General features: G+C 41.5%; 10 protein-coding genes across 10 annotated transcripts, besides 23 other annotated features; 6 read left to right on the top strand and 4 right to left on the bottom strand.

Moving 5' to 3' along the window:
• Positions 1–50: a repeat region.
• Positions 51–55: 5 nt separating this feature from the next.
• Positions 56–297: a microsatellite.
• On the top strand, positions 62–1,845 carry FPSE_06354 (uncharacterized protein; the record flags this gene model as incomplete). Its single annotated transcript, XM_009259472.1, has 11 exons — positions 62–65; positions 242–254; positions 289–298; positions 344–352; positions 938–943; positions 994–1,002; positions 1,082–1,106; positions 1,199–1,202; positions 1,331–1,341; positions 1,616–1,623; positions 1,837–1,845. Coding segments are annotated over 11 exons (108 nt in total), but the record flags the coding sequence as incomplete, so codon positions are not given.
• Positions 377–424: a repeat region.
• Positions 451–595: a repeat region.
• Positions 624–714: a repeat region.
• Positions 638–736: a repeat region.
• Positions 772–826: a repeat region.
• Positions 855–1,014: a microsatellite.
• Positions 1,096–1,319: a repeat region.
• Positions 1,420–1,601: a microsatellite.
• Positions 1,677–1,744: a repeat region.
• Positions 1,792–2,039: a repeat region.
• Positions 2,040–2,092: 53 nt separating this feature from the next.
• Positions 2,093–2,138: a repeat region.
• A 95-nt stretch (positions 2,139–2,233) lies between these two features.
• Positions 2,234–2,294: a repeat region.
• Positions 2,295–2,464: 170 nt separating this feature from the next.
• Positions 2,465–2,489: a repeat region.
• Positions 2,490–2,709: 220 nt separating this feature from the next.
• Positions 2,710–2,797: a repeat region.
• Positions 2,798–2,825: 28 nt separating this feature from the next.
• Positions 2,826–2,861: a repeat region.
• A 144-nt stretch (positions 2,862–3,005) lies between these two features.
• Positions 3,006–3,157: a repeat region.
• Positions 3,158–3,232: 75 nt separating this feature from the next.
• Positions 3,233–3,264: a repeat region.
• Positions 3,265–3,303: 39 nt separating this feature from the next.
• Positions 3,304–3,373: a repeat region.
• Positions 3,374–3,907: 534 nt separating this feature from the next.
• Positions 3,908–3,981: a repeat region.
• A 107-nt stretch (positions 3,982–4,088) lies between these two features.
• Positions 4,089–4,119: a repeat region.
• Positions 4,120–4,250: 131 nt separating this feature from the next.
• Positions 4,251–4,274: a repeat region.
• A 74-nt stretch (positions 4,275–4,348) lies between these two features.
• Positions 4,349–5,365, bottom strand: FPSE_06355 (uncharacterized protein; the record flags this gene model as incomplete). The annotated part of the gene is made up of 1 exon (XM_009259473.1): positions 4,349–5,365. One exon carries the CDS (start codon positions 5,363–5,365, stop codon positions 4,349–4,351), a length of 1,017 nt encoding a protein of 338 aa, XP_009257748.1.
• Positions 5,366–5,995: 630 nt separating this feature from the next.
• On the top strand, positions 5,996–6,805 carry FPSE_06356 (uncharacterized protein; the record flags this gene model as incomplete). The annotated part of the gene is made up of 1 exon (XM_009259474.1): positions 5,996–6,805. One exon carries the CDS (start codon positions 5,996–5,998, stop codon positions 6,803–6,805), a length of 810 nt encoding a protein of 269 aa, XP_009257749.1.
• Positions 6,806–7,983: 1,178 nt separating this feature from the next.
• On the bottom strand, positions 7,984–9,585 carry FPSE_06357 (uncharacterized protein; the record flags this gene model as incomplete). Its single annotated transcript, XM_009259475.1, has 1 exon — positions 7,984–9,585. The coding sequence occupies one exon, from the start codon at positions 9,583–9,585 to the stop codon at positions 7,984–7,986; it is 1,602 nt and encodes a 533-aa protein (XP_009257750.1).
• A 288-nt stretch (positions 9,586–9,873) lies between these two features.
• Positions 9,874–11,680, bottom strand: FPSE_06358 (uncharacterized protein; the record flags this gene model as incomplete). The annotated part of the gene is made up of 3 exons (XM_009259476.1): positions 9,874–9,920; positions 10,123–10,377; positions 10,498–11,680. 3 exons carry the CDS (start codon positions 11,678–11,680, stop codon positions 9,874–9,876), a joined length of 1,485 nt encoding a protein of 494 aa, XP_009257751.1.
• A 536-nt stretch (positions 11,681–12,216) lies between these two features.
• Positions 12,217–13,569, bottom strand: FPSE_06359 (uncharacterized protein; the record flags this gene model as incomplete). The annotated part of the gene is made up of 1 exon (XM_009259477.1): positions 12,217–13,569. The coding sequence occupies one exon, from the start codon at positions 13,567–13,569 to the stop codon at positions 12,217–12,219; it is 1,353 nt and encodes a 450-aa protein (XP_009257752.1).
• Positions 13,570–14,453: 884 nt separating this feature from the next.
• Positions 14,454–15,627, top strand: FPSE_06360 (uncharacterized protein; the record flags this gene model as incomplete). Its single annotated transcript, XM_009259478.1, has 2 exons — positions 14,454–14,640; positions 14,699–15,627. 2 exons carry the CDS (start codon positions 14,454–14,456, stop codon positions 15,625–15,627), a joined length of 1,116 nt encoding a protein of 371 aa, XP_009257753.1.
• Positions 15,628–16,975: 1,348 nt separating this feature from the next.
• On the top strand, positions 16,976–18,312 carry FPSE_06361 (uncharacterized protein; the record flags this gene model as incomplete). Its single annotated transcript, XM_009259479.1, has 2 exons — positions 16,976–17,396; positions 17,453–18,312. The coding sequence occupies 2 exons, from the start codon at positions 16,976–16,978 to the stop codon at positions 18,310–18,312; spliced, it is 1,281 nt and encodes a 426-aa protein (XP_009257754.1).
• A 1,159-nt stretch (positions 18,313–19,471) lies between these two features.
• On the top strand, positions 19,472–20,512 carry FPSE_06362 (uncharacterized protein; the record flags this gene model as incomplete). The annotated part of the gene is made up of 2 exons (XM_009259480.1): positions 19,472–20,252; positions 20,313–20,512. 2 exons carry the CDS (start codon positions 19,472–19,474, stop codon positions 20,510–20,512), a joined length of 981 nt encoding a protein of 326 aa, XP_009257755.1.
• Positions 20,513–21,084: 572 nt separating this feature from the next.
• Positions 21,085–22,454, top strand: FPSE_06363 (uncharacterized protein; the record flags this gene model as incomplete). The annotated part of the gene is made up of 4 exons (XM_009259481.1): positions 21,085–21,378; positions 21,427–21,700; positions 21,755–21,885; positions 21,939–22,454. 4 exons carry the CDS (start codon positions 21,085–21,087, stop codon positions 22,452–22,454), a joined length of 1,215 nt encoding a protein of 404 aa, XP_009257756.1.
• Between the last annotated feature and the right edge of the window lie 478 nt (positions 22,455–22,932).

Genomic DNA, 22,932 nt, shown 5'->3' with positions numbered 1-22,932 from the left:
TATTATATTTAATAAAATTAAAAATTAAAATAATATTAAATAACTTAATACTTTAAATAAGAAAAGTATTAAATAACTTAATATTACTAATAAAAGAAATATTTAATAGATCCTTACTTATAGAAATAATAAATAAAATAGAAAAATAGATATTAATAATATAAGTAATAGCTATAAAACTATTAGCTATAACTTAATTAAAATAAAAAGAGCTAATAATAGTAATACTATAATAAATAAGATTTTATCTTAAAGTATATATAATAATAATAAATATAAAGTTATTAGTATTAATAAGGTAATATATCTTCTAATAGAGATTATCTTTAAACTTATAAAAAAGCTAATAAAGGTACTTTAAGGATATCTCCTTAAGATAAATATAATTAATATAATTAAAAAAGAATTCTAAATACTTAATTAAGGTCTCTACTTTAATATAAATCTAGCTATATTTAAATATAAAAGCTATAATATTACTTATAACTTTAATAATAATATAATCCTTATTAGCTTAAAATAAAAAATTAATTAATAGTAAAGACTAATAAAAAAAGTATAAAATATATTATAATATAATAAATAAGAAAAAAAAGGCTATAATAAGTAACTAACTTTTAAGCTTAAATAGTAAAAGTAAAATTATTATAATTAATCTTTAAGATATAATATAAATTAATTAATATATTATAAGTAAATATAAAAGTAAAAATAGTATCCTTATAAAACTAAATAACTTATTAGCGCTATAAGGGTATAAAGTCCCTTTAGTATTTTAAATTAATATAAATATTATAAAAGTTATAAATAGTTTAAGCTATATTAAGTAGCTCTTTAGGGATCTTTTAATAGATTAATAATAAATTAATAAAAAATTAAAAAATAAATAAAATTTATAGTATAATACTTTTAATAAAAATCTTTATATATAATATAGCAGATAGTATTATTATTAATAATATAAATATAATAAATATTATAATTAATTAAAAGTATATAAAAGTAATAAAAGTATTTACCTTTAATTTAACTATTAAAGTTATTAGTTAAAATAAAAAAGAAACTTATTAATACTTTATAGATTACTTATAAGAGAAATATAATAAGTAAAAAAAGAAAATATATAAAAAAGGTATTATAATAATAAAATAAATAGCAATAAGAAAATATAAAAAGATTAAAATAATATAAGTAATAGTAAGGTATAAAAATTAATAATAAATTAAATATATAAAGTATTTATATAAATTTAACTTTATTATTATTTATAGAAAAAGATTAAATAATAAATAAGCTAATATAATTAATTAAAAACTAAACTTTAATATAGGAATAATAAAAGTAAAAAAATAGCTCTTAGAACTTATAAAAAAAGGAAAATATAAGCTTATATAATAAGTATAAATACTAGGCTTTATTATAAAATAAAAAGGAATTACTATAAATTAAAATAGAAAATAAGAAAATTAAATCTAAATAAATATAATTAAATATAATTTCTAAAACCCTATTAAATAAAAAGCTATTTTATAATAATATAATAGTAAGATATAAATATTAAATATATTATAATATAAATTAATATAAGAAATATATATATATATCCCTTATATAGCTATTAAGGTATTATAAAGATACTTAAGAGGATATAAGAATATTTTAATTAAGAGAAAAGCTAAAAAATAGTAAAATAAATTATTAAATAATATAACTTATATATAAAAACTAAAGTATAATAATATAAGCCTTATAGAGAATTATAGCTATTACTAATAGTATAATAACTATAGGATTTAATTATAATAGATTTTATAATTAAACTACTATTATTTAAAGAACCTTTAATTAGAATCTTTTATAATAGTATATTAATTATAATAGATTACCTAATTAAGTTTTATTATTATATCTTTTATTAGAAAATAATAGAAATAAAATAGATAGCTTATATTTTTTATAATTAAATTTTTAAAAACTATAAATTACTATTTAAAATCCTATTAAATAGAGGAATAATATTTATTAATAAGTTTTAATAAGTACTTTTTACCTTACTAGAAACTAACTATAGGTTATTTATTGCCTTTAGACTATAGATAGATAGATAAATTAAATAAATAAACTAAATACTAAAATAATACTTATAATACTATATTAACTATAAGTAAAATAATTAGATTAAGAAGTTACTAATTGCTTAATTTACCTATAATATAGCCTATAATAAAAGTACTAAATTAATACTAACTTATATTAATTTTAGGTTTATATTAAATACTTATTATAATAAATAAGACCTTAAGATAATTAACCTTATTATAATCCTTAAGGTAAATAATCTATAAAATCTTTATAAAGAAATAAAAAAGGAACTTAAATATATCTAATAATATATAAAGCACTATTATAATACTAAAAAAGTTAAAAGACTAACTTTTAAGAAGGGAAATATAGTTTACCTATCTATAAAAAATATTATAATAAAATAACCCTTATATAAGCTTAACTATAAGTATATTAGACTATATAAAGTTAAATAATAAGTTAAGAAAGATATATATAATTTAGAGCTACCTCTTAAAGTTAGACTTTATTTAGTTTATTATATTTTATTCCTTAAAATAGCTATTAATATAATTTAAGTTAAAATTAGCAATAAACTATAAGAAATTAATAGACTAGAGATCTATAAAGTAAAAGTAATTAGAGATATATAAAAAATTAATAGAAAAATAATATATTTAATAAAATAGAAAAACTACTTAAAAAATAAAAATATATAGAAACTATTAAAATACCTAATTAAAGCCTAATAACTCCTAAAGATATTTTATTAATACTAAATAAAAGATTAATATATACCTTATTCTAATTAATAACCCTTATAGTATTAAATAGTTATACCTTAGCTATAGCTAAAGACTTTTTATTTTCTATAGCCTTTAATTTATTAAGAGTTAAGATATTATAATAAAATATCTCTTTAGTATACTCCTAAAGCTACCTTTTTTAATAATATAATTATATAAGATAATTTAAATACTTATTTACTTACTGCTATAAAGATAATAGATTATTTTTAATAATTTCCTCTTTTTTCTTTAAATAATATTTCTTAATAATAAAATAATCTATTAGACTTAATTTAATATATAAAGGAAAATAATATTAGTGCTTTTAAAAAATAACTTACCTATTAATAAAGTAATACCTTTACTATTATAAGGATACCTATAATAAATATATTAAGAATATTTAATATAACCCTTTTTTACTTAATACTTAAGGCTATAAGGAGTATAGTAATTATATAATATAATAAGAATTCTAATATTTTTAATAAGAATAGCTTATACTTTATAATTTTATATTACTTTAGACTCTAATATTATAGTTAGAAAGATATAAATAATAAAAGGGATAAATTTATATTTACTTAAGATAAGAAAAAGATAATTAAAATAATAGGCTTTAAGGATAAGACTAATAGAGGGGAAATATTATATTATAACCTAATAGATAATTATATAGACCTTACCTTTTTCTTACTAATTATAGTATTAACTACTTATATTAAATTAATTAAAACTATAAGCTATTAGATTCTATAACTTATAGCTTATAACTAATTTATAATATAAGCCTTAACTTATAATATAAGCCTTAAGCTTATAATATAAGCTTAATCCCTAAACTATAAGCTATTATAAGTATATATATATTTATTTAGCACTAATTAATATATTTAGCTTACTAGCTATTAATAAGATATCTTTACTTAAATATACCTTATATACTCTATTTACTATTAAGAAATATAATACTTTATTATTACTTAATATATATACCTTATAACTCTATAAATATAAACTAATATAGATTAGTTTACTTATTTAGAAACCCAGACTATTATAATAAGTAATTAATTAAATAGATATTAATACTTAAATAATTATAAAATTATTATAAAATAGTAATTAAGGAAAGTTAATTAGGCTAGGTATTTAATAATATAGAATATATAATAAGACTAGATATAATATAAGGACTTATTAGGAGGTTTTAAAGGTATTTAGAGAAAAGTATAGTAATTAATTTTAATTAATTAAATAGATTATAGGAATCTTATTATTTAGATAATAAAAAAGGTTAAGAATTTTAGGCGGCTTGCTTATCTAGGCGGCTTACTTATTAAATATATTATCCTTTATTGAGAATTTTAAAGATATTAAGAAGACTAGGGCTTTGGCTTATATTTATAAAAAATTAAATAAGCCGGCCACCTAAATAACTACGTCAATCCTTTCATCCCCTTTATCTCAAGTATGAAACCTCTACCCGGGACTTGCTAGCGGCGTAGCTTTTCAACTTCCAGAACAGCGTCTACCAAAACCTGTGGTTTCTCCAAAGGAATAGCCTCGCCACAACCAGGCACAACATGGTGCACTCTCGGTCCCGTGAAGAATTTGGCTGTGGAAGATCCGTTCGTGGCTGGGAACACTACAGCTTGGTCTGGATCAAGAGTTACAGATGGAACCGTGATGGGAGGTTGCTGGTCAAGTGTATAGGCGAGATCCGAATACTGTGGATCGCCAGGCGCGTAGAGTAGCCGATTACGATAGAAGTTGGTGGCAATATCAACATAATCGGCGTTCTGAAGTGCTAGAGTTGCAACGTCCAGTTCGGGTTCGGTGAAATTCCACTGTGGGCTGTTTTTGCTCCAAAGGGCGCGGGCCCATCCTTTGACGTCGCTGGCCAGAGAGCTGTAGCCTTGTGGAGTGAGGAAGACATAGAAGTACCATCTAGTGGCGAGAGAGTCTGGCGGGGTTACGGCCCACGCGTTCTGGCGATTTTGGATGAGGTATGAATTGGCTGCGACCATACCAGAACATCGGTCAGGCCAAAGAGCGGCTGCAGTGTTGACAGCAACTGTTCCCCAGTCGTAACCTACGAAAGTGGCCTTGTCGATGTCTAATCCATCCATCAAATCGATAATGTCTTTCCCCAATGCAGCCTGTTCGGCACTTCGCGGTGTGGACGATGAGAGGAAAGTAGTTTTTCCGAAACCTCGTAGCGATGGCACAACTACCCGATAGCCCTCCTTCACAAGGCCAGGAACAACTTTGACATACGAATCAATGGAGTAGGGGAAGCCATGGATGAGGATTGCGACAGGAGCAGTCTTGTTGTTTGGGGCAGAGTCAAAATACTCAATGGAAAGGACAGATGTGTTGACATGATTGACGGGGGAAAGTTTAGGGAGTTTTGAAGAGTCAAATGAGGCAGAAAAGCCCAGACAAGCGGATACGAGACTTAAAAGAGTCACCACGCTCGCGGCACTCAGCGGGTTCGTGGGCATCAACATTATGTCAAGAGGATGAAAAGCTGTCTCAAGAATATTGCCTAGAGCAAAGTACCTTGGATGCTGTCCGCAGTCGAAGCTATATATTCAGTTGTCTCACGACTAGCCTGTCTATTAAAAACAATGGAACCACTTGCGACGCTCACAACATCTTTGCTTACATATAGGAAGATACGATCTGGGGGAGACAATTGGCCATCATCTTAAAATTCAACACGTGAGGATGAAAACTGATCTGTGTGTAAGCATTAGTGCTTCCTTGGTTTGATTTAACGAGGATGAAGTTGAGGCGGTCGCTATATGCATTTACGAGCTAGAGATGATGATTGGCTCGCCAAGCCGAGGCTGTGAAACTGTTGATAAGTATACATCCACAAGGGTGAAGCATTTCGTGCGACCAGAACGTCAGTACCCCGAACTGGTAAAAGATCATCACTCTTATGAAATTTCTGTCCATGTCAACCTTGCGAAGTAGACCAATTCCGTGTGGAGGCTGAAGCCTTGATTGAAGTGGTGCTACTTCTCAATATAACAACAAGAGTAACCCGATCTTTGAACTTTATCTCAAGCAGTAACCTTCTTCCTTGGCAAATACCTCCTCATTCTTCCCTTAATTCAACCTTGTCGTCCACGATGAGAGGGCTCAGTGTTCTTATTCTAGCTACAATAGGTTTTTCACCTCCTTCTACAGCCAAGCACGTATTCTACAATGCAGGCAATCTTGAAGGCTGGGACTATATTCTCAAGGAAAACAAGGGAACTGTCCAGGTTGACAAAGATGTCGCAAACAACGGCAACACCTCGATCAAAATTACCCAGACTTATACCCCCGGTTACCAAGGCCGCTATCACTCCGAGGTCCACCACAATAACCGGGGATACAAACGCAACGACGAATTCTTCTACGGCTTCTCATTTCGACTGATGGAGGACTGGGATTTTCAAAACCAGTCTTACAATCTAGCACAATTTATCGCCAATCGCGAAGGGGCTGGTTGCGGCAACGATGACTGGAAGCCATCGTCGCTATTCTGGCTTGAACAAGATCAGCTAGCATCACGACTCGTATCTGGTCCCTTCTGGCAACCCAACTGTACTCGGCAAATTGACGAATTTCGAGGACTTGCCAAGATCACCGCTGGTGAATGGCACCGAGTGGTGATCCACGCCTCATGGAGGAATGACACGTCCGGGTTCTATAGAATGTGGGTAGATGGTACACAGGTCCTGCATCAGAAAAATCGAAAGACGACATTGGACGATAACAGCACATATCAGTTCCATGTCGGCCTGTATGCGAATGGATGGCATGATGACGGAGGCATATTGGGAAACCAAGCTTATCGTGAAGTTTGGTATGACGATATTGTCATTGGAACGGAATTCAGGGATATTCATGTTGACAAGATTGGAATTATTCATGAACTCGAAGGGAAACAGTAAGCTTAGTTATAGAGTATAATCAGCATACCTCAATTTACTACAAGGCGTCAACAAAGTTGGTAATCAATAGCCTCTAAACCCATCGTGAACCTAGTTTCTGTCTATAACCATAACAACAACCAGCCTGAATACTATTGCTCAATCGACAGGCTCAATGAGTGGCTTATCATTCTCAACAATGTACGTCGCAAGTTCACTGCTCAAGCTGCCACCTCTGTTCCGTGCAGAGTGCGGTACTCCCGCCGGAATGAAGAGTACTCCTCCTTCATTTATCATAACTGGCGCCTGGCCATCAACCTCATACTCTAAGCACCCCGCAGAACATAGATGACTTCTTCGCCATAATGCTTGTTTCTAGGGGCAAACGCACCGGGGTCAAAATCCACGCGGACTTGGAATGCTTCGAGTCCCGACACGCTGATGTTATGTCGTTGAGGATCAGTTCTTCTGACTTGAGGCGAGAGACTTTGCGCGGATGATGATGAAATGGTGATACCACCGAGTATAAACGTGACTAGGAGGGTCTTGAACATGGTAGATGATGTTGGGGGGTTATATCGTTTCTGAGAAGTGCGAGAGTGGTGAATAGTGAAGTAAAACTCAAAGTCTACTATCAAGGTTATTGCTTGTCTATTTGTGTGATTTCAAGTACCTACTCGGCGCTGACCTATTCTGAACCGATTAGTCTGACATCAGACAAGGGAATCAGCGTGTGCCACCTTTTGAAGGGGGTTCTGTGCGATCATCGGACCTCATCAGCTACTTGCCTACTCCAGTTGCTCAGCAGCAAGGATTGTCATCCTTTGTAAACTCTAATACGAGCTGGTGACTGGTTGGAATAATGGCCGTGCAGCATCTGCGCTTCGCTAGAGTCAGTGGAGTTGAATACCCAGTCTGGGACAATTGTGCTGCAGCTTATCTCAATTGGCACAAGTCTGTAGGGGAACAAAGGAAGAAACTCGGTTTCGCTGACATTCCGAGTGTCAGCCAAAGAATCGTGTGGTTACCTTTTCTTATTGGTTCACGACTTGAGCTTTGTCTCTCCAAGTAGCTGCGCCAAAAGTGTAGAGAATATCAAGCCATGTAGACGATTTATCATCTGAGGATGAATAAGAAATGTCTAAGTTACAAACTATGTAGCTAACTAATAGTTCTTCTATGGAATGAATACAAAAGCTCTATTCACGCGTGCATGAATAGCTCTGGGCATCAGAAGGATTTCCCTTTCCGTTAAACCTGGCTAGAAAAGGATATTGGCACACTTTGCGAGTAAACTGTAGCTGAGCGGTAGGAGGCGTCTTGGCATGAAGCTGCTCTGGGGCCTTTTTCCTCTCAACCCAGTTGACCAAAGCTCCAAATGGGTCACTCAGCGCTGCTCCATGAGTGTTGGCGTACCCACAGTGGTCTACGCCTGGGACAAGGAAGAGGCGTAAAAAGTCATCGACTTTGCAAGACTGACCAGAACCAGCGAACAGGGACTTGACCTCATTGACGTATCGAATGCTACCTTGAGGATATATCAACTGATCTTCTAAACCGTGCCACATCAGCAGCTTTCCTCCCGCCTGTTCAAAAGGCCGCAAATCAGGATCAGAAGAGTCCATGATGTGAGAGAACTCATCGCGAGATTCGATGAACAAGGACTCGAACTTGTTAGAATCGAGCACTGAGGTATCGAAGGATGGATCAGCTTTGACAAAATACCGAGCCCAGCCGTCGGCGACGAAGAAAGGCGCAGCGGTCGAGGTGCCATTGGCGTCGTTTGTGTTTGCCAGGGCGTCGAGGGATGCTCCTTGGAGAATTCCATACCAAAGCTTCTTGCCTTCCGAAGAGACTGGGCCTGACCATATCTGGCTCACAACGTTGGCAGCCTCTTGTGAGATAGTGATGGAGCTCTCACCACATTGTACATTTTGACCCACGAGCGTCGAAGGATTGAAATGGCAATTGAAAGGGTCTGTTATGACGCCATCTTTTATGCTATCCTGCTTATCACAAGCTTTGATAGAAGCATTCCTGAACGCTTGTCTCTCACAAGCTGACAGGTAGTGGCCACTTTCCTTCATGACAACTTGAGGCCAGAGCTCAGCAATAACATATTGGGTCCAGTAAATTGCAGGAGCACCAGATAGAATGCCGTCAAAGTCATTCGGATATCGTTGTGCTGCAGCTATACCCTGCCTACCACCAGTAGAGCAACCGTTGAAATAAGCGTGCTTTGCCGGCTTATGGTAGAAAGATTGAGTCACTGCTTTACCGACGACAGCCATGTCGTGGACCGAACGACTAGCAAAGTTTGCCAGCAAGCCAGAGTTGACAGTCCCGTCTGGCTTCAAAGCCCAGGGCGATGGGTCCAATGGAGTTCCGGTAAGTCCCGCGTCAGTTGATGAGACAGCATACCCCTGGGAAGCTGGGAGCGCAAGATCTGGGGTTCCTAGGCCAGCTGCCCAGGCACCACCACCAACAGCGAGAAATCGCGAGTTCCATCCTTCTAACGGCAGCCAAGTCTGGACACGAACAACATCGTTCTCCCTTTCGTGAGATAACGTGACATTGACCTCGCAGATATCCAGACTGTGAACGTCTTGGAGGAGATTTGGGGGAGCAGCAGTGACGGATCTATCGCGATAGACTCGGCTGCTGATGGATTTGACAATGGCACCTGGGACGTGTGGCGCTGTAATATCCAGACACTTTAGTTTGGAACTGGGAGCAGCGTCCACGGAGACAGCCTGAAGAGCGGAAAAGGCGAAAGCAGATAAAAGAAGATTGATAATCATGATGATAGTGCACAGTAAATGTAATTATCGGTAGATGTATCCGATGGCGAAAATATTGAGGGTATACAAGGCTTTTGTAGTTTGAGACCTTGTTAACAGGGTTGCTATTATTGGATATGGACTTTACAGTTCTCAAATATATGTAATCAACAGTGTATGTTGTCTCAGCCTTGAAAACTGACTCTCTTTCTCTTTCTCACACAGCCCCAAAGCTGTCAATATCCTCACGCCAATCAAAGCTGTTTGCTCGTATGATGCAAAGTGCCACATATGTCAGCATTTAGTCCCTCACGAGGTACTTTGATTGTACGTTCCAACTGGCATGTCTCTTTTAACTATCAAATATATTTTGTGCCAAGTAGCTATGATCTTTTCTACAGTTGGTAATGTTACATGCCTCCTGCCACCATGCCCTTTCATAGGTAACAATGCGAGCAATAGGTAAGCCATCATCGCCCAATGACCGACGTAGATACAATCCTTGGGGAGGGTCACTTTCGTTTTCCCTTTCCGCGTCACTAATCCAAACCCACCTACCGCCCTCTTCCTTCTCTGTTTCCTCCATCACCACAACTCCCAGCTCACCCTGGGCGAGAAACTGCGCATCCCAGGCGCCTTCTTGCCATTTGATCCTCTGCGCGATATGTAACGCATCCATCCGAACATCATGAATCCTACAAAGGCGAGCGACTGCTAGAAGAGGCATAATTATTCCCTCACCCAAGATGATATGACGAGGCAACCCACGCTGGACTTGTTTCTTCAACCACTCAACACAATTGTCCAATATACCTATAAACCTGGACCCAAAACTATCATAGGATAAATTGCTCAAGTCAAGGCAACAAGCAAGCTGGATTTGTATCAAGTCACAATGTATCTTTAGGAGATACAGACTATGCGCATGCTCACTGACCGGGTCGTCCTCCAGATAGGCCTCGATGGTCTGTGCCCACATCCCAGCTTGGCTACGTAGAATCTGGCCTTGATGCTCGAAAAACGCTGTGAGAACTGGGTTTTTTGACATGGCAACGCCATGAGCTTGACCTATATAGGCCAAGGCGCCGCTGTTGAAAAATCTCCATCTTGCAAGGATCGTCGTGGGCAAATCCACGCCAAAGGTTGGGGGCTCTATATCCGAGGCGGTCTTCATAGACATGAAGGTAGGCCACGGAGATGTAAATTTTCGCGAATATTGGCTCATTATAGAAAAACATGTAAACGTATGCTGAATTGAGACAAGCTCCTCAACAGAGCCATCTTGCATAGGGTTGTCATGATGATGATGCAGAAGATTTGTAATTGTCCTCAACATGGTATCCACTGACTTGTAGTTTCCTTGCAGTATCTCATACAGGGCCATGAGAATAGTAGTGATGAGAATTGTCCGTACAGGAACGCGTGCTGGGTCGACCCGGAGACGATCCCGCAGACTAGAAACGCCCTTCATGTAATGCTTGAGTGAAGCAGCATGGTTCCCATTCTTGATTGTCGTGAAACCCCAAGGTCTAAGCGACGAGGGTCTTGCATCGACGATGTGCTGCTTCGTTTCACGGGCGTCATCCGCGATGGCCAAAGTCAAAGCACCAAGGGACAAAGCTAACTGACGAATTGAGCCATCTTGGTGCGCGCCAACGAGAATTGACCCCTGGCAAAAGTCCATGTACAAGCTTCCGGAAAGTTCTGGAGCAATCTGGTTACGAAATGCATCCAGATATGGAACGCTCTGGCTGGTGAGGCCTGGGATGACTGGTGGGACGAGAGATGGAGATGGGTGGTTTCTATGCGGTGTTTGGACGGGTGCCCATAGTACAGTAGGTAGGGCTGTTTCGTAACCGTCGCAGACAAAATCGCCATTGGCACAACGAGCGCAGGTTGGTTTACCCTCGTCACACTTGACACGCCGTTTCTTGCAGGTTCGGCAACCACTGCGAACCTTGGGCTTGCTAGTGCGGCAGTATTGTCGGGTGTATGGCAAGTTGCTTACTCTTCGCACTAATTGCACAGGAGCTGACGAGGGGCCAATATGAAGAGGAAGACCTGCCAGATCCGAACTAGCATCAGCAGGAGAAGATGGATCAAGACTAGCGGCCATGGCAGGTATACAGAAGAGAGTACAAAGCGAAAGAGTCGAGGTACTGCGTCACGATTAACAACCTTGTTGGAATCTTGTGGTAGATATGGCAGTCTCATGGGAAGTATCTCTCTCTGGTGGGCAAGTTGAATTCTGGACTAGCCACCAAGACATGCGGCAAGTTCCGTTGAGTTTCTGGCCCCCTTGTATGGAGACAGGGATCTGGAGAGCACAGATGACTTTCTGATTACTGAACAAGTCTCGCTACCAAAACCAATCCTAGCTTACACCTCGTACCCGGGGTAGAGAATAGGCTTAGTGGAATCTCATGCGGATCTGCAAGGGCAAGGGCCATGTCCACATGTCAGGGTCACATTTGTTCATCTGACAGGACCTCGCTAGCAATGAGACTGCCGTCAGTAGGGATCGGCAGGTCACAAAATATTCATCAAAATTGTCGCTGCGACAGACAATTTACAAGTGCAGTTATGCCAGAGATGTAGTTAAATTCGCCTATGAGGTAGCTATTGACAAACACTAAACTTATAACAGTTAATCTATCCTTCAAATTCTTTGAGACTAATTTTAATTTTGATCAATCCACTTGGGTCGGTTTGGTCCAACTTTCTGAAACCGGCGTTCTGGAACGAGACATCAAGACAAGTCCGGGCTTCATCCCAACATGCGTCAGTCCATACGTATCGCCGTTCTGCGGGAATGTCACCACTTTCCGTGCGACCGAGTTCTTCAAGATCCATGAGACGTCTTCGGGCCAGTAAACTCGCCCTAGTCTCCCATCCGCCCATCTGCGAGACCATCTTCTCAAAGAGGTCCAGGGCGTCTAATCGCGTAGACGAGTTTCTACATTTCTGTGAAACAAAGTTCAAGACTGGGAGCACATATATATCCAGCACCGTCTCGATTATTGTCGCAGGCTGGGATTCATCAGCCATAGAGTGCATCATAACCATTATATCGCTAAAGGTGCTGTCGTGATTGTCGTATTCTGTCTCGGTTGAGTCAAAGCAACAGCTCAACAAGATATGGACGACCTTTTGCCCTACGTGGAAGATCTTGAGGGTTCTTTTGACCACCAAGTTGGCCTCTCTATCGGACCTCTGCACAATTGCACGTTCCCATTGCTTTAATTCCCTCAAAAATGTATTCCGGTAGTTGGCCAATGTCGTTATCTGGGCCGGCTCAAGGCTGGGAGCGTCTTGCATTGTCTTTACAACGAATATGACAGCTCTAGTGATGAAACTGTTCCATGCTGCTCCAAATTGTATGAAATCTGCCATGAGTGAAGGAACCTGACTAGGTGTAGCCTTTGCTGAGAATCTCGACCAGCAGTCGTTTTGCAATGGATAAAAGCGTGAGTTTAGGCTCAAGAAAACCTGTAGTCTCGGAAGAATACGCTCAGCCTGATCCATCCCCTCATCATTGGATGGCGCTGTGTACATTGGCTGCGGTTGTTGCTGGAATCCAGCACTGACTTCACTCAGTAACTGATCACCCTTTTGCTTGAGTAGCTCATTACTACTTGTCAGCATTCGATCGGCGGCTGCCGTATTACCATGCATGAGTTCAAAGAGGATAAGTAGGAACATGTTGATCAGCATGTTGCGGCGAGAAACCGTGGCAATGTTGTTTCTCATTCGGGCTTGTAAGGCTGAAATGGCTTTGGAGTGATAACGGAGTGCAATGCGATACGTCTCATCTTGGGACGCCCTGGAGCGACCGGAGGATGGTATCAGGCTAGTGTATGGCTTTGGGCCAAGGCGATACAGAGACTGCATGAGGGCGCCTATACTGAGAACAGAAGACCGTACACATTCGTCGCTCATGGCCTCTCGTGGTATGACCCTGTTCCAGAAGAGGGTGCATGGGGTATAGGCGAAGTCATGGGCCATTTGATGGCGAAATAAGTCAAAGTATGGAACTTCATGGGCTGCTAGGCTGGTCGCCCTAGGTTGAATAAGAAGAAGGTTTGACTCGGTATGGTTGAAAGAATGGTCCTTGGGTAGAAGGATCTTTTGTTGCGACACAGTGAGATGAAGCTTGGTACTGGACTGCCGATATTGACACGATCGATTGGCCTTGAGGCATTTCGTACAAGTCGGTTTTGTTTCGTCACATTTCACGCGCATTCTCTTACACTGCCCCAAACTGTTAGTAAGGTTTTCCAGATGACGAAGAACGGCAACATGAGGATCGGATCCTTCGGGGAGTTATGAGAGGGGTGATAGCTACTTACCGCAACACAGCCATTGCGGCTTTTAGGTGCACTACTACGCTTCGGCGCAGTAGGCAATGAGTTGGTAAGCAAATGAGGTGGAATCATTTTACAGAAACAGAACAGGCCTAGATTTGATTTGGCGACAGGGGATGGCGTCAAAGACAATACAACGCAGGGAAAAGATGGTTCGGAGATCTGGCTCAGCCTTACTTGCTGCAGGACTAGGACCTTGGAAAATGGTGTAGATGCAAGTCGGAAGAAAGGTGAAAAGCAAAGAAGGTAGGTAGTCTATCTGATCTACATAAGCGGCGTCCATAAAATAAAGGATTCTGATTTGCTGATGAATACGATTACTGCTTCTGGTTTAACCGCAGCAGATCGTCGGGCTGGCCCGTAACCAATCATATCGATTGTCATTGTAGGGCTAAGCGATCAAGTATCAACGGGATCGATATAAATTTATCCAGCTCCAAGAAGCAGAAGTACACAATGACTTTCGCATATTACTAGTCTATTGGGTGTGCTGTATTTCCTCTAGACCAAGAAATAATATTCATAATGAGACCAATCATCCCACTCCATGTCCAAGGTTCCGACTTGAAGCCGACATCAACATCAACAAGATCGTGGATTCTCCCAGTCCCACCCAAAAACAAAAAGGCGGCGCGCCGTTGGGAGCGACAAGGGAAGCCCAAATCAAGATCTGGTTGTGGTACTTGTAAAATTCGGAGGGTGAAATGCGACGGTAAGAGAAGACACTAATGTACGTCTGGGGGTTGGACCACTAACACATGCGACAACAGAAGCCAGACCAAAATGTAGTCGATGTACCAAGGGCAAGTTTGACTGCGACGGGTACGTCGATTACACTACAGAAGACAGCCTAGGCTCAGATGGCGCTGTCAGCAGCATCAGTAGCCCTGAGACCAGTGGCGCATCCACATCCACATCTCCTGAAACCTCGACAGACAACTCGACAATATCTTTGTCTCGTCCACATGATGGGTATAGCACTAGTCGACTCCATGCATTGGACCACAACAGCTTGTACTATCAACAGTTCCAATGGCATGCGAACCAGAGTCATGGTATATTTTACTACTCCAATACTTTTACAAGCATTGTTCTCCACGAGTCCCTGCGAGAAAAATGCACGCGTGACGCTATTCTCGCCATCGGGGCGTTTCTTTATACCGGGTTTCTCTTGATCCAATCCAGCGTTGACGACTCCACGACTGATTTGCATCGGCAAGCCTCCCTGCAGTTCTACAATGCTGCTCTTACAACGTTCCGCAGTCGTATGCAAAGTTCACAAACAGATTCACGTACGTGGATACTCCACATGACTCTATTACTCACGATTTTTGAGTTGCTTCATGGTGAATTTGATGCTGCCGATGGGCTATGGGGTTGCGCTCTGCAAGTATTGGACCCGTGGTTGAAGACTTCGTACAGTGTCTACTCAGACATACTGAATCGCTCGTGCGGGGAGACAACTGGGGAGTTGAGACCTCTATTTGCCATGGCAGGCGTGCAAACTTGCGTTGTGCTAATTCGACATGACGACCCGTTCAGACACCTTTGTCCGGATACATACTCGGAGTTATCTCAGTTGCTGGAATTTTTGCAAACAAACATGCATCAGGATTGCAATGTAGATGTCGGGGAGTTCAATCCTCTCCAGACGTGGCGTACCACCGCCGATCCCTTGCTGTGCTGTGTTGTTGGCTAAACAGCTGGACATCACATAAGCACACAATAATAAATATAACTGAACATTAATAAATATTGATACTCGGTATTTCTAATATTGCTTGTATTGGTAACCAATTGGATAGTTCTGTGATGATTTTGCGATGCTATACGAAACTCGGATCATGCCATACGTAGCCTAGTAGCTTCTGATCCATGTAGCTACATACCATACGGCAAATCTTAGCATGTAAGTTTCGCTATACCTTAAGAAGTGATCTTGTCTGGTATCCAATCAGGATTCACCATAAGATGGATCTAGTCGTAGGGCAGTGCGCCCACTCGGTTGTTGAAACTTGCTTGACTCAACTTTCATCTTACTCCCAACGCCACGTGCTGCGCCCAATGACTAGTCCAGATGAACCGTGATTCCAAACCGTGCATCTTTTCTTCAAAAGGAATGGTCCCGGCAATAAAGCTAAGATAACAAGCTATCTATTACTGGGGCTTGGGCTTCGGTTGAAAGTCAAAAAATACATAAATCTATTACTGGAGGCCTAGTAGATTATTAATCATAGGAATCATTTGCTTTTCCAGCCAGTCAAGTCAGTCAGCTCGTAAACGCATCTACTCCGACTGTTTTAGAGCTTTACCATACCCCTGGCCTGAAGGAGCGATTTGAGACCATCTACTGGGTAGCAGAAAAGTTGACCTCCTAAGTCTTAGGTTACAAAAATAAATAGCCTACAGAGCATAGTCTAAGTAACATAAGCTGATCTACTAATTTCATCCCTTATGCTTCTAGCGGGCCAATTTTTCTGATACCCTGAGGACCATCAACTCAGCTGTGAGCCACACTTGTTGTCAGCGACTTAGTGACAGCAAATGCCCCATGTATTGGGGACAACAAGAAATGAGGCCGTCGGCTTTGGGGCGGGCCAGGAACAGGAATAATAAGCTGAGTATCCTGGCATCAGACTAATAAGCTCGTCGAGCCGAATTCTTTCTTTCCACTTTTTACTGATTCTTCCTTCGTTTTGTTCTGCTTTTGGATATTTTGCTCATTTCCAAGTCATGGTTTCAACGCGCGTTTTGGTAGGATCTGTACTCTACTGGCTAGTTTGGCTTGAAGCTGTCAACAGTCAAAGCATAGCGGCCTTTTATACCGATCAAGCCACCCAAATCGGAGCTCAGGACGCAAAAACAGGCAAACTTATTTATAGCTTCTGCAACAGCGTTGGCACACCTGTATTCCCAGTCGATGACCCAAATATACTCTCAACCAAGAGAACCCCGAGGAATGGAACTGCCTTAACCACGGCCGGCTGGTTCAACACACACAAGATCACAGTACGTACCGAGATATATCGAGATGGGGGCACATGGATATGGATGAGCTACTGTATCAGGCATCTATCTTTTACCAGTCCGATAACGGTGACATCGCCAATGGTTACTATGAATGCGATCCCTCGAGTGGAAAACTTATACGTAAAGGTGAATATGCCATCTCTGAGATAGCAGCGCTTGATTCCGTCCACAAATTCACTGGACTTAGGGTGGAGCTTCTGGGCAACACGCTCGGATATCGCCTTTTCTATCATGACGAAAAGAAAGTGGTCAAAATTTCATCCTATACTCCCGACACGAACTGGGTCGATGCAGGTGTTGTCTCGCCAGACCCTGTGGTTGGCATGGGGCTTGGATCACACCATAGAGGAAAAGGAAACGTTACAGTAACCTTTCCTCAAGGATCAGACAACCTGATGGTAGCTCAGAATTGGAATGATGGTGGTTTGTACCATCTCGGTACGTACCCTGATAACGCTTGGTGATAATCAGAAGTAATGGTTAACGCGGAACAGAAAGCCTACCACAACCGTTGAATGGGACATTCACAAACGACACTCAGGCCTCGGAAATCAACACCGACACATCGACCCCCGAGTTTACATTACCATCTTGGGACGCAGAAACTGTTTCAATCGCCACTTCAGTTGATAGCGCCCGTGCTAGACATATCTTTTACATCGGGACCGACAAAAAGCTCCACGAGCTTCGTGAAGAAGGCGTTGAATGGAATTTGGCTGCCAATGAGTCGGAAAAGGCCTGGCCGACCGCGGATACATCCAATGCGCCTTTGGCTGTGTCTTACCAACAGAGCCAGGGCGAAGCCTGGATATACTATCTGGTCAATGGCAGCATTATCGAAGCCCACAGAGATGGTTCTGGCTACTGGGATGATGCTAAGACTCTGCCCACCCAATCGGCAAACGCTACTGATGGCGGCTTATCGACAGGAGATGATGACTCCAAGAATACCGATGGGAAAGAGTCAGACTCAGCGGATTCGAGTGTATCTCATGGCCTGACTTCTGGTGCAAAGGCGGGTATTGGTATTGGTGCTGGCATCAGCGCTCTCTTGGTCGCTGGTTTGATCTGGTTCTTGTTTAGGCGCCGTGGAAAATCCGCTCCGGTTAATGGCAACCCACTGAAGAAAGGAGCAGACGTCGAGCAAGAAAGAGGTTTGGAAGACAACAAGTTCCGAGTTTCTGAGATGGCTGCTGAAAGCCAACCTCTGTCACCTGGTTATGCTCCTCCGCCACAGTACGACACCCCGCCGCCACAGACGATGAACAACCATATTCAACCGGTAGAATTGGCTAGCCCTACTATGATTTACGAGATGCCTGGCAATGGTGGCTCAGCGGGAGCCAAGATGTGATGGCTGGAAGTTCACGAATGGTCGGCGCAGAATAATGGGTGACAGTGATGGAGTATATTGTTTTGGCATTCGATGCGCGGTTGAGTCATAAGGAGATTCTAGGTGTTATAGAAATATAATAATCACACAACGAATAAAGATATCCCCGTCAAGTTCCTATCCCTCAGTATCTGTCGTTACTTATTGCGCCTCCTCGACAAGTGCATTTTATTGTTATAAAAGCAAACTGTTCTCACTTCCCGTACGGTATCGATTGATACGAGCGAGGAGATCTTACTGGCTCTGGCAACTTCTAGTGGCTTGATTGCCCTGAAGAAGAAGCGTGGCTTTGCTCACCCCGAGGGATCAGTGGCCCCGTTACGTGACGGGAAGCCATCTAGAAAGACAGCTTTGCCCTTGCCCGTATCACACTACCACCTCGTGCCTAACACATTCTAGCCGACCAGTCCTACCATGGAGTAAGGGACCACGATTAGTGCTATGGATCAAAGGAGGCACCGCGATTGACTGACTGTGTGATTTCGGTGTATCGGTTGTTGCAGAGGGAAGAAACAGCTACTGTGCGTATAGCTCAGAAGCTTCTTCTCAACTGATTGAAGCGCGGAAACTTGGAAACTTCTGGACTAAAGAGTGTGCTGGCTATTGATCCTTGATTTGTCAGGTTCTGCCAAATCTTCGCGTTAGACGTGAACTAGGCAAATGTGGCTTATGGGGTATTATTTTCTACCAATAGCGACAGACTACTCGTATTTACCTTGACAACCCAATACAAATGCGCTGTTTCAATACCTGCGCGAGCTTAAAAAGCTATTTTTTCAGATTTCAGTTGTAGCCGTATCGGGTAACTGGTGGTTGTCAACTTACGGTATGCTATCGTCAACCAATGTAACAAATACGAGGGGGCAATGCCTACTAGCTCACGGGGCATTTCTCACTAACTTGAGCATATTTTGCACAAGTATTTCGGCCGAATTCTGTCCGTTCAATAACCAGATCTTGGTAAGCAGCTGCAATGGCTTGTCGTCGATGAATACAGAAACTCGATGGACTACACATCAACATAAATATAAAAGGCACGCTTCGGTTATACTACATCTCAGATTAATACACATCCTGACCCAAGTTTACAAGACAAGTCGCCTGCCAGTTTTCTTTTAAAATGAGCCTTCCAACTTTGAAAAAATACCACAAAAAGCCCTATACGGCTATCGACCCATCCGGCCCCTCTCTCAGAAAGACGGGCAAGACTGTCGTTATTACCGGCGGTAACAGTGGAATCGGCTATGCCATCGCCCGCGGATTCGCTGCAGCTGGCGCTGCCCGTGTCATCATTCTTGGGCGACGTCCCGATGTCGTTAATGAAGCAGCCTCTAAACTCCAACGTGAGAACGATGATTTAAAGTGGCAGTCTCATATCGAGGGGAGGGTCTGCGATATAGCCGACTTTGACTCCACTGAAGCGCTGTGGAGTTCACTCCAGTCCGATGGCATTTTCGTAGATGTCCTTGTGCTCAATGCCGCTGCCTATGGAGCAATCGAACCAATTCTGACTGGAGGTCTGACCAAAGTCTGGGGAGACTTTGAATCAAACGTCCGAAGCACTCTGGATATGACTGAACGCTTCTATAAGCAGAAGTCAGACACAAAAGCCAAGGTGAACATCACTACACAGAGCCACCTAGATAACGCTGACCACAATTCTACTCAGTTTCTTATCAACATCTCAACTGTGGCAAATTACATGTGGACAACTATGGGGGGTGAACGTCCTACATATGGTTTGACTAAGAATGCAAGCACGCTTCTGTTGCAGCAAATTGCCAAGGATACCGACCCTACCGATATGCAGGTTGTAAGCTTCCACCCTGGTGGTGTTCTGACCGAATCGGCGTCCAAAGTACTCGACGACGATGCTATTAAGGATCTTGTTTTTGATGATGGTAAGAAAGGACTCGCTTAAGTACTGATATGTTTGTTGGACTGACACAAACCTACTGTAGAGAACCTCCCTGGCCATTTTGCTGTCTGGGCTGCTAGTCCCGAGGCCCGTTTCCTCCATGGGAGATTCGTGTGGGCCAACTGGGATGTTGAGGAGCTTCGAGATGGACCTGTTCGCGAGCAGATCGACCAAGATGAGCACTTCCTCAAGGTTGGAGTGGAAGGCCTCTCGGAAAAGATGGGCGGTATGATTATGTGGTAGTTACTCTATTAGCGATTTATAGATCAAACTGCAAGTTTCAATAATTGATAGACGCATGCAATGGAACTGTTCGCGAATACCCTACATCCGAACTTCCGGAAGGTCTAGTACCGTTGAAGACAATCTTGCGAAGCGAGGCGACCCACCATGATAATCAAAGTGCTCTCCACATCTTCAAAACCCTTTTTAGTAACCTGGACCTAGGAGAGCCGAACAGATGGCAAAATTTAGATCCAGAACACTAGGCCCGAAGATCCAGGAGTTCGGAACATTGTTGGAATAGGTCAAAATGACCCATGACCCGACCAGTGGATTTGACTTGAAACAATGTACCGGGCCAGTAATGCCAACGCATGAGAATCGAGCCATGCCTTATTTTTGGGTGGGACGCAGAGCCACATACAGAGGCAAAATGAGGGAGACGATTTACAGGGTCCATCTATGGAGGATATTACGAAGAGAGACGGCGATTCCGAATAGAATATTATATCGTAGAGAGCGCTCGAGCAATTCTCTTTACTTTTTTGTCTTTTCTTCAGTGTAGTAGTGGTCATTGCAGCACGGTATCCAGCATGACTGCCTCTGCATTTGTTGGCTCGCCGCCTGCAACTGAGGATGATCTTCACATTGTGAAAGGCGTACTGCGAATGTACGGCCTGGAAAACTTCAATGCGAGCCTGGGACTCGCATTCTCTATTCAAAGGCCAGAAAATCCGCCAATCGAGACAAAGGTGCCTGAGATCCTCACGGGAATGATCATTGTCATTCTGGCAATTGTTCTACCTACGGCAGCGAGGGTTATCATTCGATTACGAGGCGCAAGGACACGGTTTGGAGCTAATGACTGGGCTATTATTTGCGCTGCCGTAAGTTCAAGTCCTAACATGGGGTGTCGTGAAGCTAATTGGTGATAGTCTGTGGCAGTCGTCTATCCAATTATCTGCATATTGATGCTCTTCCACACTGGCGCTGGTCGACATACCTACGAAAGCACCTACGAAGAGTACAATCTTTACATGTACTACCTGACAGTATGCAAGATTATCTTTTATGTAGCCGTCGGCCTCATCAAAGTATCCATCACTTTGTTTGTCCGTCGCCTCGCCGACAGAGCCTCAAGGAAATGGAAGATATTTTCAGAAATTTTCCTGGGCACCGTCATCTGCTACATTCTTCTCGCCATCTTCTGTAAGTTGCTAATTCCCGACAGAACACACGATGGCTGATACTGACTCATCGCAGGGACTGTTTTCTCATGCAGACCTCTCGGGACCATGTGGAACAAGCGTTATGCTGGATCCCTGAAAGAAGCGCCCGTCTGTGTGGATAGCGTGTTCCAGAACAGATTCTTGAGCAGTATGCACGTTGCACAGGTAAGCTATTTCGCCGCGAGGTGTAAGACAAGCTAATGCTGACATTGTTTCAGAGTATAGTGCTTTTACTCGCACCAATCATCATCTTGTGGTATGTCAAGATCAACAAAGCCAAGAAAGCCCGTTTATTTTTTATTTGGCTTGTCGGCGGCACGACAGTCCTAGGTGGTCTACTTCAACAAACAATGATCACTATCACAAATGACTCCTGCTGGCAATACACATCCGCGATGCGCTGGACGGTCATGGATCTCACATTCGGCACGTTGGCCGCCTCATTACCCGTGCTGGACGCGGCTATCATGGGTACATGGAGCTCCATCAAGTCCAAGATTGGCACGACGAGGTCGCATTCACGAACTCGAACGCTGGGATGGACTGATTTGGAAAATGGGACAAGGAATACCACGACAATCAAGTCGGTGCGAAGGCCTTCGTTGACAGCGTCGGAGTCAATGGAGAATATCCGAGGCGGGGACAAGGGTATGGAAATGGGGATCCTCCGGACGGATGAAGTGGAACTAACGTACGATGAGGAGACTAGACGGAGGAGTCTTCATGCGATATAGAGGAGGTTGCCCACATTCATCAGCTAGATGCTTCTCTTTTGTATATATCATTCTTTTTTCAAAATCCAACCGCGCAGTAATAAGAAGCACATGCCAACACCAGTTCTCATCTTTAATGAACACATTAAAGTTCAAAATTAATCAGTCGTTCACGGCTCGTCCCACCTTGGCAGCCTTGTAATTAGATCATGGACCTCATAGTGGTCCGAGAGTTCGCCCACCCAACTCCGCTCAAAATCTGTATTAATCCATCGCTCGTTTCATATCCAATCGCGCAAGATCCAATCTCTCGACATCGTAATAAGGCAGAAGCCCCTGAGCCTTACAAAGGGAGTTGTATTGTGGGCGTGGTAATCTCTCAATTCCCTGGGTTCCGACCTATGTAGCATCACGTATCCGAAAGATTAGGTGACAAAAGCATAAGAGACGAGATAATTAGGACAATTTATGCTGTTTAGACTAGGCTTCTTAGACTGCT

The sequence above is a fragment of the Fusarium pseudograminearum genome, chromosome 3 (genome assembly GCF_000303195.2).
Source record: "Fusarium pseudograminearum CS3096 chromosome 3, whole genome shotgun sequence".
Taxonomy (NCBI): domain Eukaryota; kingdom Fungi; phylum Ascomycota; class Sordariomycetes; order Hypocreales; family Nectriaceae; genus Fusarium; species Fusarium pseudograminearum.
The sequence above is the reverse complement of the archived record's forward strand: the minus strand, read 5'-3'. Positions and strand labels throughout refer to the sequence as shown.